The following is a 20,125-nucleotide window of genomic DNA, read 5'->3' as shown; positions in this document are numbered from 1 at the left end:
ATTTTTAAGCTTATTGGGGGGGGTTGGGGAAAGAGGGTGAGGTCTTCATTTTCCTTACCATGAAGCATGATTGAATAGAAGTTTAATTCCTCTGCACTCACCTGTCCAGGCTGTTCACAGGCTGTCTGGTACCGTGCTTGCTGGCAAAGTTCTTTGACCCGCTCATATTTGGGTAAGTGATTTGACTGTTGGGCATTCTTGCTAGGTTCTTCCTTCTTGCGCAGGAATTTGCTTTGACACAAAGGGAGAAGCATTAGAGAAGTAGTCTTTCCCACCTCCCATGATCCCTGTCCACCTTACAACCTCACTTCTCAGCAAGAGAAAGGAACTTAAGAGAAAGCTCTCTGAAAGAGGGAGTATTGTCAAATTCAGAATTTGGTGAGCTTCTTGGATGAAAACTATCACTCTAGAGTAACCAAGAAACTTTCTAGGATGGCAAAGTTGCTACTACAGCCATGCTTTTCAAATGGTAGTAGTTTTAAAAAGTTTTATCAAAAGTGCTTAGTTTTATAGTCTATAAAGTTAGCAAACCTAATACTTATTTGAATGCCTTTAGCTGTGATCATTGATGTTATGATAAAGGGCAAAGTATAAAATCAAATGGGAAGAAATCAGTGATTTTATAAAAAAAAAATCTCCATTGCATTTTGGAAATTATTTTAGTTACCAAAAATGTAATTCAAAGAAACAGAACCTGGGAGAATGGAGATAGGGCTTTGAGTGCAATAGAAAAGGTAAATATAGATTTGGTTATGTTATAAAAGCAATTTGAGGATCATGATTAGAAAGGTTAATTATTTTTTTTCAACAAAGAGCTATAGTTAAAAAAAGTCCAAATCAAAATATAGTCTGAGGATCCATATTATGAGAATTCATTGTTGAAAATTTAGATGCAGGAAGGCTATAATGAGGGATCTAACTCACTTTGCTGGTCAGCAGAGAAGGATTAGAAATGGTTCAACCTTGTGACTAGGAAATACAAAATCTTCAGGCTTGCTGAGTGAAAATAAAAAAAAAAGCACGGAAGAGGTAGATCTGACCACTAAGAATGTTTTCCATCAGCACCCCAAAGCCAATAATTACCCTCTTTCCACTAGGAATGTATCACGCCAAATTTTGGTCTTTTTGTTTGTTCGAAACCTGAAAGCAAAACAATAATATTTACTGCTGGCATCTGGAAGCCTTTTCATATGGAGTTGTGTTAACAGTTTATTTAAAGAAGCACCTCTCACTTCATATGGACCATAACTGTAACTTTATAAATGTACTATTCACATACAACTTAGAAATTCCAAGTTTGTGGTGATCCTGATGGAAAGAGCTTGTTTTGCTAGACTTTTTTTCTGTGCCACCGTGGGTTGGCTCAAGTGTACACTGAGACTGGCTGTAGGGAAGGATAATGACCCACCTGTTACCTGGTTTTTCTAGGTCCAGTAGTTTGAGAACTGACTTGCCATCCACATCGGGAGGAGTATCGAGTCCAGCAATATCCAGGATGGTAGGAGCCAGGTCAATGTTCAGCACAATCTGAGACATTCTGCAAGGCAATAGCTAAATGAGAAAACCATTCACTTCCCATCAAGAGGGCATACAATTTAGAGGGCTTTTCTAAGAGCATAGAAGTAAAAGTATTAGTAGTTTAAGGGTTATAGAGTGCTTTACATCAGAGGTATCAGACTCCCAGTTGATTGAGGTCAGAGCCTGGTTGAAATGTAATTGGGAAACATTTTATAAAATGAAGAAAATAATATAACATAAATAAATAATAATAAAGAAATAACATAAAGAAATAAAGAAAATAACAACATAAATAATAATGGTGATTTAAAATGAATAAATAATGGTCATTTTTGGTTTTGTAAATCGCTATGCAGAGATTACTCTATATCTGAGTTTGACACCGGTGCTTTACATATATTCTCTCATTTGATCTTTACAACAACCATGAAGGATTCACTTTTATCTATCCATGTGCTCTTTTTTTTACCCTATTGTGACCAATGAGATATATTTATGAAGCATTTGGCTAGTGTGAGGATTGAATTCTGAAGCAATGGAACAGAGCAAAGCTAACTGACCCATACAGGGATCAAAACTGGAGATCATGGCCTCATTAACACCATTGTCTAATGGAGCTAGAAAGCCTAGGCAAAGTCAGGCATATGGCCTTTTCAGGATGTGTACTGGTTTCTCAAAATTCTTTGAGTCAAAAGCTTTTCCTACAGACCTAGGTTTTAAAAATGAAGCTGCAGATTCTGTCAAAAGGTAACTAAAGGCTTTCAAAGTTGAATATTATCCTTTCCTATTCTTCCTTTCAAACAGAGATTCTAAGATTCACTTTTAAGACAGACCAGGTTGCTTACAGTTATTTTAAGACATATCTCCAAATTCTCAAAACACGAATCATTTAACTTCACTATCCCTAAGGGATACAGCATGATATAGTAGAATGAGCATTGGGTTTGGCGACATGAGACCCTTCTATGCTTTTGTTCACTCATTCCATATGTGCATACTGTGTGATTTGGACAAGTCACCTAACTTCCTTGGGCTTTATTTACTTCCTTCATCTCTTGTGCATACTGTGTGATTTGGACAAGTCACCTAACTTCCTTGGGCTTTATTTACTTCCTTCATCTCTAAAATGAATGGGTTAGATTAGATGGCTTCTGAGGTCTTTTGGGTCCCTTCTTCATTAATCAAGAGCTTATTATTTTATGATTTGAAAAATTAGGGGACTAGTGAATTATGCTTGGCGTAATTTTCAGCTCATTTTCTAGATGGGGAGACTGAGACAGAGTAACTATGACTCACCCATCTTACACAGGTAGTTAATGGCAGAGATTGAATTTAAGCACATATCAAGTGCTTAATAAATATTTACTAAGGGGCAACTATGTGGCGCAGTGGATAGAGCACTGGCCCTGGAGTCAGGAGGACCTGAGTTCAAATCCGGCCTCAGACACTTAACACTTACTAGCTGTGTGACCCTGGGCAAGTCACTTAACCCCAATTGCCTCACCAAAAAAACCCAACATATGTGAATTATTTGAATACGAGGCAGTCTAACGGAAATAAGCATTGAGTAGAAAACAGAAGACGTGACCTTAAGTTGTCACAACCCCAATTGCCTCACCCAAAACAAACAAACAAACAAACAAACAAATAAATAAATAAATATTTGCTAACCAACAACTTAAGGTCACGTCTTCTGTTTTCTACTCGATCCTTATTTCCTTTAGACTGCCTGGTATTCAAATAATTCACATAGGGTTTTTTTTTTTTTTGGCGAGGCAATTGAGGTTAAGTGACTTGCCCAGGGTCACACAGCTACTAAGTGTCAAGTGTCTGAGGCCGGATTTGAACTCAGGTCCTCCTGACTCCAGGGCCAGTGCTCTATCCACTGCGCCACCTAGCTGCCCCCACATATGTTTTAAAAATAAATATATGTGGTCTGGACTTCAAGGAACTGGGAAAAGGCTATTGTGAAATCAAACAAATGAGAGGTTGTTGTTACTTAAACACAGTCATAAATCCTTCTGAAGAATCCTTTCTCTTCCATCTTCCTTATTTACCCACCATAATGAGAGGTGTGAGTTCTTTTTCATATGCAAAGATTGACTATTAATAATGTTCCTTTTCCTTTCTAAGTTATTTTGAAGTATACCTATCTTTTAAGTTATACAATCTGAAGATACTAATGTTTCTTGATCAAAGGAAAATAAAATTGAGACTTTGATTAACCAAAGTCATTGAATTGCTTTTTGTATGATAACTTATCTTATAAACAGAAGAGTACCTACATTGATCCTGGTTCTACACTTGGTCCACGAATAAAGAATGGAACACGGATATCAAAGTCATATGGCATGGATTTTCCCTTGACCAGTCCAAATTGCCCAATATGGTACCCATGGTCTGCAGTGTAAATGATGTAGGTGTTATCCAGTTCTCCAGTTTCCACAAGCATATTATATAGCTGAAATACATCACAGAGAAAAGTAGAAGTGAAATGGAATGACATAACATGACATCCAGAGGATTTTTCTGCAAATTTACTCTCTTGACCCCCCCTTTTTAAAGATTCTTTTCCATTATGAATTTAATAATAATTGAATAATACAAGCATTTTAATACACAAAGAGCATGAATGAAACCATCAATTTGTGTAATATATGCTGAAATATTTTTCTAAAAGTTATCATGTTACAATGCAAAGACTATTTCTAAAATGTAGAGTAGGGGAATGGGAGAGAACTATGATTTTATTGATAGAGGAAGCTCCCAGTGAGGAAACACCTTCTATTAATGCAGAAAGGCACCTGCTCTATGAATCTATAGTCTTAGAGAATTTTATATAGATATTTAGTGACTTGTGTAGGGTCACATAGCTAATGTTTGTCAGAAGCAGGATATGAACTTAGGTTTTTCTGATTGGGGCTTGCTGTCTAAAAGGCTAATGCCTTATTTTATTTTATTTTTTTTAGTGAGGCAATTGGGGTTAAGTGACTTGCCTAGGGTCACACAGCTAGTAAGTGTTAAGTGTCTGAGGCCGGATTTGAACTCAGGTACTCCTGACTCCGGGGCCGGTGCTCTATCCACTGCACCACCTAGCTGTCCCCTAATGCCTTATTTTTAAATTTTTTGTTTTCAAATAATATTTTCCTTCAATTACATGTGAAAACAATTTTTAACATTTGTTTTTTTTTAAATTTTGAGTTCTCTCCCTTCCCGCATCTCTCCATGAGATGCTAAGTAATTTGATACAGCATATCCATGTGCATTATAAAAACATATTTCCATATTAATCATGGTATAAAAGAAAAAATGATAAAAAAACTATGAAAAAAATTGAAAATAGTATGCTTCAATCTTCATTCAGACCCTATCAGTCCTTTCTCAGGAGGTGGATAGCATTTTTCATCATGACTCCTTTGGAATTGTTCTGAATCATTTTATTGCTAAGAATAGCTAAGCCACTAACAGTTCTTCATTGTACAATATCAATATTACTCTGTACAACATTCTCTTGGTTCTGCTAACTTCACTTTGCATTAGTTTATGTAAGTCTTTCCAGTTTTTCTAGAATCGTCCTATTCATCATTTTCTATAGCTCTTTAGAGCACTTATAGCACATTACAATCATTTACCACAAATTGTTCAGCCATTACTCATTTAATGGACATCCCTCAATTTCTAATTTATTGCCACCACAAAAAGAGCTACTAAAATACGTTTTGTACAAACAGGTCCTTCCACCATTTTTTTTTTATTACTTTGGAATATAGACCTAGCAGTGGTATTGCTGGATCAAAGGATATGCACATTTTTTCTTAAATTTTTTTTTGCGGGGTAATGGGGGTTAAGTGACTTGCCTAGGGTCACACAGCTAGTAAGTGTCAAGTGTCTGAAGCCGGATTTGAACTCAGGTACTCCTGAATCCAGGGCTAGTGCTTTATCCACTGCGCTACCTAGCTGCCCCCAATATGCACATTTTAAATAGTCCTTTGTGTATCGTTACAAATTGCTTTCCAGAATGGTCGAATCAGTTCACAACTCTACCAATAGTTCATTAGTGTCTCATTTTTCCCACATTCCTTTCAAGATTTATTATTTCCTTTTTCTGTCAAATATTACAGAAAAAAAAGGATATAATAACTGTTGAAGTGTGTGAGATGGTATCACAGATTTGTTTTGATTTGCATTTCTCTAATTAATAGTGATTTAGAACATCATTTCATGACTATAGATAGCTTTGATTTCTTCATCTGGAAATTCCCTGTTCATATCCCTCGGTAATTTATCAATTGGGGAATAATATATTCTTATACATTTGATTCCATTCTAAATATCTGTCAAATGAGACCTTTATCAGAGATACCGTAATATTCTTCCCTTCCTCAGATTTCTACTATCCTTCTAATCTTGGTTATATTTGTTTATGCAACAACTTTTTATTTAATATAATAAAAATTAGCCATTTTACATCCTGTATGCACTCTGTCTCTTTGCTTGGTCATAAATTCTTCCCTTATCCAAATCTCTGACACGTAAACTATTCCATGATCCTCTAATTTGCTTATGGTATCCTTTATGTCTAAATCATGTACCCATTTTGACTTTATCTTGGTATACAGTGTAAGATGTTGGTCTCTACCTAAGTTTCTGCCATACCGTTTTCCAGTTTTCCTGGCAGATTTTGTCAAAAAGTGAGTTCTTGTCCCAAAAGCTTATTACGTCTTTGGGTCTATCAAACACTAGATCACTATGATTTTTCATTTCTGTGTATTCTGTACCTAATCAATTCCACTTATCCACTGCTCTATATCTAAGCCAGTACCAGATATTCTGATGATTACTGCTTTTTAATAAAGTTTGAGATCTGGTACAGCTAAGCCACTTAGGGCTGATTTTTTTTGGTATAAAATGGTCTCAACTTTCTTTATCTATCAATTTTAACACTACTAGTCATCCATTTCAGTTGAGCTATCTGTCCTCCTGGGTAATAAATTACCATCTAGTGATTTAGTTGTCTTCATCAATTTCAACATATGTTAACCTGGGGCAGAGAAGTCAAATAAACTAATATTTTTGAAATCTAACTACCTTTTACATTTTCATTGTACATTTTTTTTTTTTGGTTAAGAAGAAAATTTTCTGTAACATGTCAGTTTGAAAATTCAGCAGGTAAGCAAATTATTATTGCCATCTTTATGTTTACATTTTCTTCCTGTTTTTCTTCCAGCTGTGCCTGGCTCAGCTTTCTTCAGTTCTACCTGAACTTCACCCAGAAAAGTATGAGGAATGGGAAAAAGGTGGGGGCAGGGTAAAGATGGCAAGGACATTAACAAATCAATGTCCTGAAATGCAAGGAAAATGTGAAAAAGCAAGCAGTTTTGAGGGAAAGGGCAGGAAAGAAAAATAGGAGGAAGTATCCTTGAGGTTTTTGTATTCTTACCCTTTCCACAGAGTCATCAACTGACATCAGAGTCTGAAGCCTTTTCCCGCTGCAAAAACATTTGTAAATTCCATGTGGATGGGCAGCATGGGTCCTGTGTACTGCATAATCCAATGCTTGTCCATATTTGGTGCATAGTTGTAACTGGGAGTACTGAAAATAGCCAGAAAGGAGTCTTAGTATATGTATTTTTATACTTAGTCACTTAAAAAAAACTCAGCAAAAAGGGTCATGAAATAATCTTTCATGTGAAGCAATTAAAACATCACTAACACTTCATTTTTTTTTCTCTCCAGACTATGTCTTCTTTGCTTAGAGGGGTTGACAAATTATACTGAGAGCTGCACTGGGTAGTCTACTCTGATCTTTCTGGACTGAAGAACTCGTTCCCTTCTTGAATCTCTTATAGCACTTAAAACATTTCTGCTTTTCTGTACATACTCTATCTTTCCTACTAGACTATCAGTGCCTTGAGGAAAAGGAATATGTCTTATTTATCTTTGTATCTTAATTTCTCCAGGGCCTTGCATACAGTTAGAACTTAATTTCTTTTTGTGATAAAGCTGAATCAATGTCATATGAAACTCTTTGAAATTTCTAGAATCATTTCAATTTAAATTTTCATTTTTTTTACCATAAAAGTATTTTATTATTTTCTAGTTTACATGTAGAGATACAATTTAAACTTTTAAATGGAGACTTGCAAGTGACACATTCTCTCTCTCTCTCTTTTTTTTTTTTTGGTGAGGCAGTTGGGGTTAAGTGACTTGCCCAGGGTCACACAGCTAGTATTAAGTGTCTGAGGTCGGATTTGAACTCAGGTTCTCCTGACTCCAGGGAAGGTGCTCTATCCACTGCGCCACCTAGCTGCCCCACATTCTCATTTTAAAATACAATTCTCTTAATATTCTCCATGATCTGGATAGAACTTACTTTTCTAGCCTTATTTTATAGGATACATTTCACATACTTTACGTTCCAGCCAAACTATTAGCCATTTCCTGATGTCATCCCAATCTCCTTCTTCTCCCTGTCTATACACAGGCCTAGAGTAGCCTCCCTTCATATCCCTGCTGAAATGCTTCTTTTACTTGAAGGTTTAGGTCAGGAGACACATCCCTCCATGAAAATTTTTGGTAGCGCTATCAGATTAAAGCTTTCATATATCTCTGTTTGACTTCTCTTTTTCATTTATCACAAAAATTTCCTGGGTAAATGCCTTAGGCTTTTTCATTAGATTGTAATCTTAGGAGGCAGCTAGGTGGCCCAGTGGATAAAACACTGGCCCTGGATTCAGGAGGACCTGAATTCAAATCCGGCCTCAAAAACTTGACACTTATTAGCTGTGTGACCCTGGGCAAGTCACTTAACCCTCATTGCCCTGCCCTCCTAAAAAGATTGTAATTTCCTTGAGAGCAAGGGTTATATTGTTTTTATTCTGCAGTTCTAGTATGTAGCATGTGGATGGGCAGCATTGTAGCAAACTTGATAAATGTTGAATTGAACCTTTGTTAGGATTTGTTTGATAAGAGCTGCATTATATGGTATCATTGGTGGTTGTAATGTTTGGTCATTTTTAGTTATGTACAATTCTTCATGATCCCATTTGGGATTTTCTTGACAGAGATACTGGAGCAGTTTGCCATTTCCTTCTTCAGCTCATTTTTTAGAGATGAGGAAACTGAGGCAAACGAGGTTAAGTTAACTTGCCCAGAGTCACACAGCTAGTAAATACCTGAGGCCAGATTTGAACTCAGGTTTTTCTATATGACTATAATTACATTTATGTTCAATGTCTATAATGAAGAAGCCAATAATGTTTTCCTAGCATGTGAAATTATACCACTTTTGATTTCTTATTAGGGAGTTAAATATCCCATCTTCCACAAGTAGCCTTTCCCAACCCCTCTTAATTCTAGTGCCTTCCTCTCTTAATTATGTCCTATTTATCATGTATTTGCTTGTACATATGTGTGTATATAATACATACACACACATATATATTTATATATATACATATATGTATATACATTTATTCTCTCTCATTAGATTGTGAACTTCTTGAGATCAAGGACTGTCTTTTGCCTTTCTTTGTATCCTCAGTGCTTAGCGCATTGCCTGGCATATAGTAGGCACTTAAATGTTGATTGACTAATTGATTAATTGAAATATGTTCCCTTAAAACATGCTGCAAGTAGTGTGGCTAAATCATGACTTTTGACATCCTCTTCTCTTGAAACTTATTCATTTCTTTTGTCTCTGCCAATCTGGCACTATATGAGCTGGAGAATTATATTTCTACTGTGCACAGAGAGGCTTCATCACTCAAGTAAAAGTCATAATATCATAATGTTAACTAAACAAGCCTACCTACTAAAGAGGCAGCCTCATGGAAAAAAAGGGCAGACCTTAGAGCCCCAAAGACCTGAAGATGTTCTCTTTCTGGATACATAATTGACCACAGACAAGTTATTTAAACTCAGTAATTTAAGGCTATAGATTAGCATGGGAGAAAAGGTTCTGGAGTTGATATCAAAGGACAGGATTAAAAATCTCAGCTCACCTTTACTAGATGTGTGACCCTGGGCAAGTTACTTATTATATCTGGACCTCCGGTTTCTTCATCTGTATAAAGGGGAACAATTGGTGCCAAAAGTTCCTTCCAACTCTAGATCTATGATCTTGTGAAATGTTTGCTAAATTTCATTGTGAATAATACCTGTGTATCGTTGTACACTATTCCTGGTAGTTATAGGTATCTAAGGTTCTGCATTTCCCTACTGATTTTAAATTATATGAAGATTGGAACTCTACATTATTTTTTCACCTGGAGTACCTGAGTGTTAGAGATACATCTAGGTATACAATGGAATAAAGGGAGTCTTCCCAGGTGTCAGCTTATCATTATTATTTTTTTTCAGGGCAATGAGGATTAAGTGACTTGCCCAGGGTCACACAACTATTAAGTGCCAAGTGTCTGAGGCTGGATTTGAACTCAGGTCCTCCTGAATCCAGGGCCAGTGCTTTATCCACTTCGCCACTTAGCTGCCCCCAGCATATCATTATTATTATTTTTAGCATATCTTTATTATTAAGTCAAAGCACAGCTTTGCAAAGAACACCTTGGTCAGAATGAATATCAACATTCTGGTGAGTAATATGGAAAACTGATATCTAATTGCTGGCACCTCTTAAAAGATCATAGTTAGGAAAACTTTTAGGCCTTAATTGTAAACTTACTTTAAATACAATCCAGTAGTATTATTAAAGAGATTACAATTCCAATTAATGTGTCATTCATTTTAGGTTAAATAATATATTCAGAAATTCCCAATGAATTACTGACCTCACATATTAAATTCATCCTGTAGTGGCCCAATTCCAGGGTTACTTTCCCCAAGGGACACCTAAGCCTTAGAGATATGATTACTGGTGAGACACCTTAGAGATATAATTAGAGTAATGAAGAATTCTTTTTTTTTTTTTTTTTTTTTAGTGAGGCAGTTGGGGTTAAGTGACTTGTCCGGAGTACATAGCTAGTAAGTGGCAATGAAGGAATTCGAAAGGGAATGGGCCATATAAAGTGCAGTATTTTCACCTCTTCCTCCTCTTTTTTTTTCTTTTAAGGTGTGGCAATTGGCGTTAAGTGACTTGCCCAAGGTCACCCAGCTAGTACATGTCAAGTGTCTGAGGCCGCATTTGAACTCAGGTCCTCCTGAATCCAGGGCTGGTGCTTTATCCACTGCGCCATCTAGCTGCCCCTTCCCTCCTCCTCTTTTTCCTGTTCCTCTCCCTCCTTTACAGGAGATCTGGGCAAAAGTTTTCCCCCCTACTTCTGTAGCAGACCCTGCTTCCAACAGGAAGAAAGATTACCCCCGATTGTCCACCCTAATATAGTCATATCTCATTTTTCATCAGTGAATAAACATTGTTCTTTGACTGTGGATGAAACATATCAGTAGAAAAGTTCATAAAGTGGTTCAAATTACAACATAGTACCAACCCTAAATAACAATATCATCAAAAAGGTTAGACTTCTTAGACCCAAAGTCCTAAACTACAGTCTACTTATCTAGAAATTTCATGGGCACTCTGTGTTGTGGCAAAAACCACTAATGGAAACTTTAAGACGATACCTTCATGTATTTCTGAGAGGAAATTACAGAATCCATTTTCTTCTACTGTCCAGTGAGCAGATAGTGAGTGGATGACTCATACAATGAATGGAACCATGAATGAAGCATAAAAGAAAGCTGTCTAGCTCCAAAAAAGTGAATCATTGACTTGTTTTCCACTGGAATGATCAGGGCCATTCAATTTCAAGAACAGATGAAGCAGGAAAGGCAATCATGCCCTAAGAAAAAATTCTCACCTTTTATTTTTTTCTTCTTGTACATTAAAAACCAAGATTGGGATGGGATGCAGCACAGGGGGAAAGAGAACTGGACTTCAACCAGAAAGGATTGGTTTCCAATTTTAGGCCTATCTCTCAGTGCCTATGTGACCTAGAGTAAGATACTTAACTTCTCCAGCCTTAGCTATTTTATGTATAAAATGAGTAGATTATATCAGATGACCTCTATGGTCCCTCAGTGATATAATTGCTATGATCCTGCTATCCTCTGATTGGGTATGTTATAGCATAAATGTTCCTTCTCTTGGAAGGGGAGATGACTCAGCATTCCTTAGGGATGCTTTGAGATTAGAAAAATGAAATATCTGTTTGCAACAGGTTTGAACTGTTCACTGATCCATAGTTAAAAAAAGGATGTTGCTTTACTAAAATAATGTTACCATGTTTGTTCATAACGCTAAAATATACTTTAATGTCTTTTGTTTGTTTGTTTTTGTTTTCGTGAGGCAATTGGGGTTAAGTGACTTGCCCAGGGTCACACATCTAGTAAGTGTCAAGTGTCTGAGGCCGGATTTGAACTCAGGTACTCCTGACTCCAGGGTCAGTGTTCTATCCACTGCACCAGCTAGCTGCCCCTCTTTCATGTCTGTTAATGGCAAGAAACTTTAAATTAAAAATCAATTGGTTGATTTTTTTAAAACCATAAAATCAACCTCACACAAATAAAATTTTTATGGTAGGAATGGCACTGTGGACTTATAATGGGTTAATGATATTGATACTGGCTACCTTGATGTGCTTGACATCATTTAGCCTCATTTGGTGAAATAGGCAAGGGTAGTGTGAGCTTCATTTAAAAAATGTAACTTTGGAGCAGCTAGGTAGTGCAGTGGATAAAGCACTGGCCTTGGATTCAGGAGGACCCGAGTTCAAATCTGGCCTCAGATACTTGACACTTATTAGCTGTGTGAACCTGGGCAAGTCACTTAACCTTCATTGCCCTGCAAAAAAAGTAACTTTTAAAAGGGGCAATCAGGGTTAAGTGACTAGCCCAGGGTCACACAGCTAGTAAATATCTGAGGCTGGATTTGAACTCAGGTCCTCCTGACTCCAGGGCCAGAGCTCTATCCATTGTACAACTAGCTGTCCCTGTGAGCTTCATTTTTTTTTTGGCAGGGCAATGAGGGTTAAGTGACTTGCCCAGGGTCACACAGCTAGTAAGTGTCAAGTGTCTGAGGTCAGATTTGAACTCAGGTCCTCCAGAATCCAGGGCCGACACTTTATCCACTGCACCACCTAGCTGCCCTTGTGAGCTTCATTTTTGTAAACTGGATTCCCATATTTGGAAAAAGGCTGTGCTGTATTGTATTTTATATGTGGGAACTCAAAAGGGTACAAGGTATACATCCAGAATCAAAGCTTTTCTTTTCTTCCCCCTCTATAATAAGACCCTGTTCTCCAAGGAAACTCCCAGGAAGAGACCTGGCATCTAGGGTAGGGAAGGCAATAAAGGAATGCAGCAATGTCCTTCTGGCAGAAGACAGGTGGATTCTGATTTCTATGAGCCATGAGCTATCTTTAGGGATCTGAAACAGGCTGATTAGTTACTTAAAAAATTACAAACTGTCACCCTTCTCAATTATTGTAGATGTAACCTTTAAGACAGTCCTTTAACACGAGGCCTCCTGTTTTCTAGCTTTAACTGATGTTTGCTTTTTCACACTAAACAATATTCTTGCTTGCAATGCCCTATGGTACAAAAACGTCAGATAAACACCTGTGTTACCAGGGACTAATGGAAGGAAACCCACAAAAATATATGTGATATTGGTCATGAAAGATAATCCTGTCCACATGATCTAACAGTAAAAGAAATTAGAAGTCTCTCTGTGCATTGGTCCTTCTTCACTATCACCCAAGGATGGAGAGTTGGACCTATCTTCATTGTAACTCTGGTAGCTAACTCAGGGATAACCTTCTGTATGAGTCACATCAGTCCCTCCTTATTTACATTTAAAAAAAAAATTAATCAAGTATTTTTTTTTCTGTTACATGTAAAGATAGTTCTCCACTTTTGTTTATACAAGCTTTACAATTTCATCCTTATTTACATTTAATATGATCACATTTATCACCCCCTTGTTATTACTACTCTGTAATGAAGAGAGAAGAAGGGGGTACCTGTCTCATTCCTTTCTTCTTTCTACCATAAGTCATATTCTATCTTGGTCAATTCAAAGCTTGGTTAGGAATCAGACAACAGTGTCAGTCCTCTTTAGCATTCTCCCTGAGGACTATGCACTTATTAGGGGGTGGTAAATTGTCTATGCTGTGGTAAGTACTGGCTGCCATGTAGGGACATAGAGGCTATTTCCCAAAATGTTGAGGGCACCCAATCAAATGAATCTGTAAGACTGGGTGTTGGTGGTAGTAAGGTTTCTTTCTTTTGCCCTTTCTCTTCTCCTTTTTGGTAATTTAACATTCTTTGCTCTTTGGTCCTCAGGGACAATGTGGTTGATCTACCCACTCCCTCGTGAACCAGACCTTAGGGACTATGCTATTATTTAAGTGGTTCATGACCAAGATGGGTTAATGTAATTTGTTGCATACTCCATCCATCCTAAAGGGCTTCCTCTGCCCCAAGTTATAATTCTGTGAATTTACTCAGGCATCTCTGGGGTTCCAATAGTTTCTGGAGAGGCTCTCGAGGCTCTAGACTAAATTCAACTTCCTAGTCCTTCCTGGGGAGCCTTCAGACTGCCCATCTTACCTGGGCAGGGGGGGGGGGTGGTAACCAAGACTAGGAAGTGGTATAGACACATAGTTATCCTCTCTATCGCTTCCCCTCAGTAACTACATTGGATGACTTCAAAACCCTGAGTCCAGCTTGGTTTTGATCTACAACTCTAAGAACTCTCCATATTCTTGAACTATTCCTGGGGTCTTTGGGGTTGAGTTGGTAGCTTTCTTAGGGTGGTCAATTGCTACTACATTGTTCTTACATCTTTTTTTTTTTTTAAGTGAGGCAATTGGGGTTAAGTGACTTGCCCAGGGTCACACAGCTAGTAAGTGTTAAGTGTCTGAGGCCGGATTTGAACTCAGGTACTCCTGACTCCAGGGCCGGTGCTCTATCCACTGTGCCACCTAGCCGCCCCTACATCTTTTATCTTATCAGAACACGCCTAGCAAAATTCCTATGTGGGAACATATTCTATCAGAAAAGCACAGACTTTAGAGTCAGAGGCTCTGGATTCAATCTGACCTCTCAATCTTACTACCTGTATGACCTTCGGTAAGTCACTCAACTTCTTTCAGTTATCTTAGTGTAAAAACAAAAGTTTAAGCTAGATGGCTTCTGGGATTCCTTCCAACCTACAAGGATCATGGATTTAGTGATATCTGGGATATCAGATGTCTTATCTATTGTGTCCATTTCACAGATGAGGAAGCTGAGGTCTCAAAATTATTAAGTTACTTGCCTCAGGTCACATAACTAGTAAGCAGTAGAGCTGGGCTTTAGACCCACGCCCTTTGATTTCAAATACAACAGTCTTTCCACTGTTATCATACTGCCTCTTCTAGGAGACACATAATAGATTATCCTATTAAATTTGTAAGTATATCATGTCAAAGTTCTAATCATTAAAAACAAACAAACAGATTGTACATTTCTTTCTGGGCCCCCCCATAACAACTTCAACATATTAAGGTTTCATCAAGACTCTGCCTAGGCACCAATGCAGATCACAACCTGTCTATGCCTTAGTAGAAGTCTTAGAAAGGTGTTGCTTGAAGTTCAGAGGTTTGGGTGACCTGCTTGTAGGTTACCAGCTAGTGACAGAGCTAGATTGGAATCCTCGGTTCCCGACTTTAAGTCAAGGTCTATCTCTAATGTCGTTTTGACCCTCACAGAAGTCCTAAAATTAACTGATCTCTACTAACTTTGAATATAGCTGGTTTGGGTTCCATTTGTAGATTTCCTACTAACTGCTAAATGAACATCTGCTGGAAGAATCAAATAAAACCAGATTTTCAAAGGCAGTGGTGTCAAACTCAAATAGAAATGGACCACCAATCCATATGTAAGCATCCCTGTGGGCTGCATATCGACTTAGTTTCAAAATATAATGTTATATATGTTTTATTGTATTTTTGTTTTGTCAAATAGCTCTCAATTACATTTTAAGTTGGTTGCGGCCACACTTGGGAGTGTTACACTCCCACAGTGTGGTTGACACATCTGGTTGGACATTTTGGCTCTTGTAGGATTTATTGGAGATAAAGTAGACAGACACACAATTGGGTTTTTTTTGTTCTTTTCAAAAACCAGTAACAACAACATAAGGGTGGAATGAGGCCCAATTCTGATTTTTGGAACTCCACTGGATTTAGTTTTTAAAATCTCCCTGAAGCACATTATTCATATGGTTTTTGTTACCATAATAATTTCTGTTATCCCTCCAGACAAGGTATTTTTACTAAGTATAGGGTAGCTGAACTACATTTCTCTTTCTAAAATAAAGTATATTCTAATCGTATTGATGGAACTTTCCTCAGATAGTTCATTTTTTTCAGCACTGAGTTTCTGGATTTATTGCCCAGCTCATTGCATCATTAGATCATGAGCTTAAGGGCAGGGAGTGTCTTTTGCCTCTTTCTGTATTCCCAGTGCTTAGTACAGTTCCTGGAGCAGCTAGGTGTTACAGTAGATAGAGCACTGGGCTTGGAATCAAGAAGATTCATCTTCATGAGTTCAAATCCAGCCTCAGACACTTAATAGCTATATGGCCCTAGGCAAGCCACTTAACTGTCCCTCAGCTTCTCAACTGTAAAATAAGGTGGAGAAGGAAATGGCAAACCACTCCTGTAGCTTTGCCAAGAGAACCCAAAATGGTATCATGAAGAGCCAGATGTGACTGAAACAAAACAACAACAAGCAGCGCTGTTCCCAGCACACAGTAGGCATTTAATAAATGCTTATTGACAGATTGATTAATCAGAGAAATTTGAAGTAGGAAAGGTCTCTTAGGTCCTTTAGTTTATCTTTTTAGTATTTATCCATTTTTCTTTGAGAATAGTATTTTCTGGAGGCAGCTAGGTAGCACAGTGGATAGAGCAGCAGACCTGGATTCAGAAGGACCTGAGTTCAAATCTGACCTCAGACACTTGACACTTACTAGCTGTGTGACCCTGGGCAAATCACTTAACCCCCACTGCCATGCAAAACCCCCCAAAACCAAAACCAAAAACAGAGAATAGTATTTTCTTTCTAATATGTTTTGCTTTGCTATCATGACTTGAAGTATTTAAAAATCACAGATTAAATCATCAGCTGACAGCTCAGCAGCCTAGTCTAACATAGAACAGAACAAGAATCCCCTACAACATACATGCTCATTTAACCTCAAAGATCTCTAGTGGGGTCAATACTACTACCACATGAGGGAACCCATTGCACTGTACAGAAGCCTAATAATGTGACCTTTCATCTTCAGAGGCAGAGAGACCCATGGAGAGTCATTATCACCAGCTAAGCAATAGTTTCAACAGAATCTTGGGATACAGTGCATGTGTTCCACATTAAAACCACACTGAGAGGGTTGCTAGGAATTCTGCAGTTCATTTTTTTTTTTACCAACACACAAACTTTATATTGTCACTGTATTGATAGTCAATGTTTTTCTAGCATTTTGTATTTGGAAATTACTTTTAAACAATTGTTCAGCCTCAAGGAACAACAACCACTAAAGTATTTCAGCATCATGGTATTATCATCAGCTTTATTGGAAAAAGCTGTGTCCCAGGTCACAGAATGAGACATTGATACTCACTGGAAAGAAAATCAGAAAGCCCTGAGCTTGTCTCCTATATGACACGATCTCAGTTTTCACTAACTTTGAACTGGTTTCACTGAAAATATTTTTTCCTTTTCCAACTAAAATATATTCAGCAGCATTCATCAAGATTTCCATATAGAGAAAAAGCATTGTGCTCAACTGAACCTAACATATATTTTCCTAAAGACTTCTTATCTTATCTTATTTATTTATTTATTTTTTGGTGAGGCAATAAGGCAATAGGTGACTTGCCCAGGGTCACACAGCTAATAAGTGTCAAGTGTCTGAGGTCAGATTTGAACTCATGTCCTCCTGAATCCAGAGTCTGTGCTTTATCCACTGCACCACCTAGCTGCCTCACTAAAGACTTCTTAAATTAACTTCTGATAATCAGCAAGAAGATCTTTGTTATACTCACATATACAGACACATATATACATATACATACATACCATTTGGTCATAGTTTAATATTTATTTGTAACTGTGATTGAAATTGAAGTAGAATGTAAAGAATTCGGGGAACTTAATTCTAGATCCCTTGTTTACTTTTGGCTAAACACTTCTTTGCGACTCGGTTTCTTCATCTGGAGAAAGATATGCTATGACTAGATTATCTTTAGTGCTCCTGTCACCTCTAATTCCATGATTTTAAATTATAGGATATATTATTTTTAAAAATGTTATAAAATAGCATTTGATGGGATTACCATAATGCATATTGCTTATGTGGAGAATTTCAGTTTTACTTATTAATCAATCAATAAACATTTATTATCCTTAAAAGCATTTCCATTCCTGTATTTTTTGGGGAAATGTAATGACATCATAAGACAGGGATAGGATATTTATATATTTTAGAGAATTTCCGACTGAGGAAACTCCCTCTACCAGTATAGGATGGCCTCTGCAACTAATAGTTTCAGAGAGATGCTCAGAGATCTAACTGTTAAGTTACTTGCACAAGGTGATATAGCCACTATGCATCAGAGACAGAATTTGAACCCAGATCTTTCTGGCAGAAAGGCCAACTCTCTATTCACCATGCCCCACTGCCACTACATCTATATAAATTCTTTTAAAAGGAAACATTGCTCAGTATTAGTTCTATGGGGGAGATGATATGTATTTTTTTTTAAAACTTTGTTCCCTACCTTATATGTTACCTGTATTTGTGAATGAACTTTCTTTAACATATTGTGATTTTAGAACAACACCAACTTAAGGTGATCCTTGCATTTTAGAGGACATGTATTGATATTATGAAGTCTTAAGTTTTTCTTAGATTAAAGTTTGTGTATGTGTAAACACATGGGGGTGGGAAAAAGAAGGAACAACTTCTTTAATAAACAAAAAGATGTAAATTAAAACAATTTGAGGTACCACCTCATACCCATCATCTTGGTAAGAAGAACTAAATGTAATTAAGATAAATAGAACATGATGCTGGCTGTGGTTGTGGAGAAATAGGCACACATTCTTTTGGTGGAATTGAAAACTAGTAGAATGTTTTATTTTGAGAGCAATATGGCATTACACAGTAAAAATTATAAAAATAATAATACATTTTTATCTGATGATGGGAATATACCCTGGAAGTGTTATAGAAAACAAAAAGAATGATCTTTTCAAAGATTTTGATGTGGTATAATAATATTTATAAAATTGCAAAAATGCCGGAAGCAACTTACATGTCTAGCAATATAGGAATTGTTAAATAAACTTCATTAACCTGCTTCATTAGCATATTACAGTGCAATTAAAATGGACAAGTATGGGAGATATAAAGAAATCTGGAATAATCTTTATAAAATGATTCAAAAGGAAAAGAAAAAAGACCCCCCCCCCTCCAAATACCCATTGTGATCTTAAAGAGGAGATGGGAAAGGCAATAGATAAAGAAACCTTGTAGAGACTTAGGGAACTATCTGAAAATTTGCTAATGTATCCCATGCCTTGAGAAATTATTTATTTAAATGCAAATAGTTCCTATGCAAATTTAGTTGCTTGTATTTATCTTTCATATTGAGTTTATAATAGCTGGTTTTTTTTTTAAGGAAGGAATGGGAAAGGAAGGGAGAACAAATCAAAATAAAATTTGAGAGGAATTAATTTCTCACGAGGGAGCATATACAGAGTGGTTTGGAAATTAAATTATCTTCCATTTTCTTATTCTACTTAACAGCAGGTGCATTGCACACAATAAACATGTCCTCAATAAATGCTTGCTGATTTGAATTGAAATAAACAAACAGAACTCCATTATAAAGCTGCTGTCAAGGGACAGAGTTGGAAACCCATATTAGAGTGAGGGAGATGACTGTGGAAGTGGGAGACAACTTCCCACCAATTCAGTTGATCCATCTTAGAATAACCAAGTCCAGGACTGAGCAAGGGGCTTTATGAACAGGGATGACAAGATTTCTTTAAGAACCAGCAACAACCGACTGAGGATTTCTCCTATTGTTGAAACCCCACATTATATAAGATGTGTGCTACTGAACTCCCACCTTATTAAACAGTGCCTCCTGTCATATGTGACTGATAATCTGGTCTAATTCTTCATCTGTAGGCATAATCTCTCATCTCAGTTTGTAAAGCCAACAAGCTGATACTGAACTGGTTTCCTTCCTTTGTTGGGGAGTAAACACTAGAGAAACCTGATCTAATGGCTACATCACAAGAAGGTCAGATGGCTATAACCCAAGGCCAGATAAAAAGGATCCAAATGGTGCTTGGCCACCAAGGAAGAAACCTGAGGGGAAAATGTTCCCATTACATCTCTCCAATCCCCAGTAGGCAGAGTCAATAGCTTCTTGCTCTGTTTTCCTAGGGCCTGCTAGATATTTCTGTGAGACACTTAACTTCTTCCATCCCTTTGCCTGAATGTGCTACTTGGGTTTTTGCTACAGAAACCAGCCATTCAGTAGCTTCACACACCACCATTGGCAGTTTGTCTTCAATTTGTCTCACTCCT

At 37.2% G+C, this 20,125-nt stretch overlaps 1 protein-coding gene across 1 annotated transcript in view; it reads right to left on the bottom strand.

The window, feature by feature from the left end:
• SULF1 (sulfatase 1) overlaps positions 1 to 20,125 on the bottom strand; it is a 221,401-nt gene that overhangs the window by 40,717 nt on the left and 160,559 nt on the right. The window contains 6 exon segments of the mRNA XM_043979491.1: positions 102 to 231; positions 1,084 to 1,140; positions 1,409 to 1,537; positions 3,804 to 3,979; positions 6,959 to 7,009; positions 7,012 to 7,111. Of these exon segments, the coding sequence (XP_043835426.1) occupies positions 102 to 231; positions 1,084 to 1,140; positions 1,409 to 1,537; positions 3,804 to 3,979; positions 6,959 to 7,009; positions 7,012 to 7,111 (643 nt within the window).

This window comes from Dromiciops gliroides, chromosome 1 (genome assembly GCF_019393635.1).
Source record: "Dromiciops gliroides isolate mDroGli1 chromosome 1, mDroGli1.pri, whole genome shotgun sequence".
NCBI classification, from domain to species: Eukaryota; Metazoa; Chordata; class Mammalia; order Microbiotheria; family Microbiotheriidae; genus Dromiciops; species Dromiciops gliroides.
The sequence above is the reverse complement of the archived record's forward strand: the minus strand, read 5'-3'. Positions and strand labels throughout refer to the sequence as shown.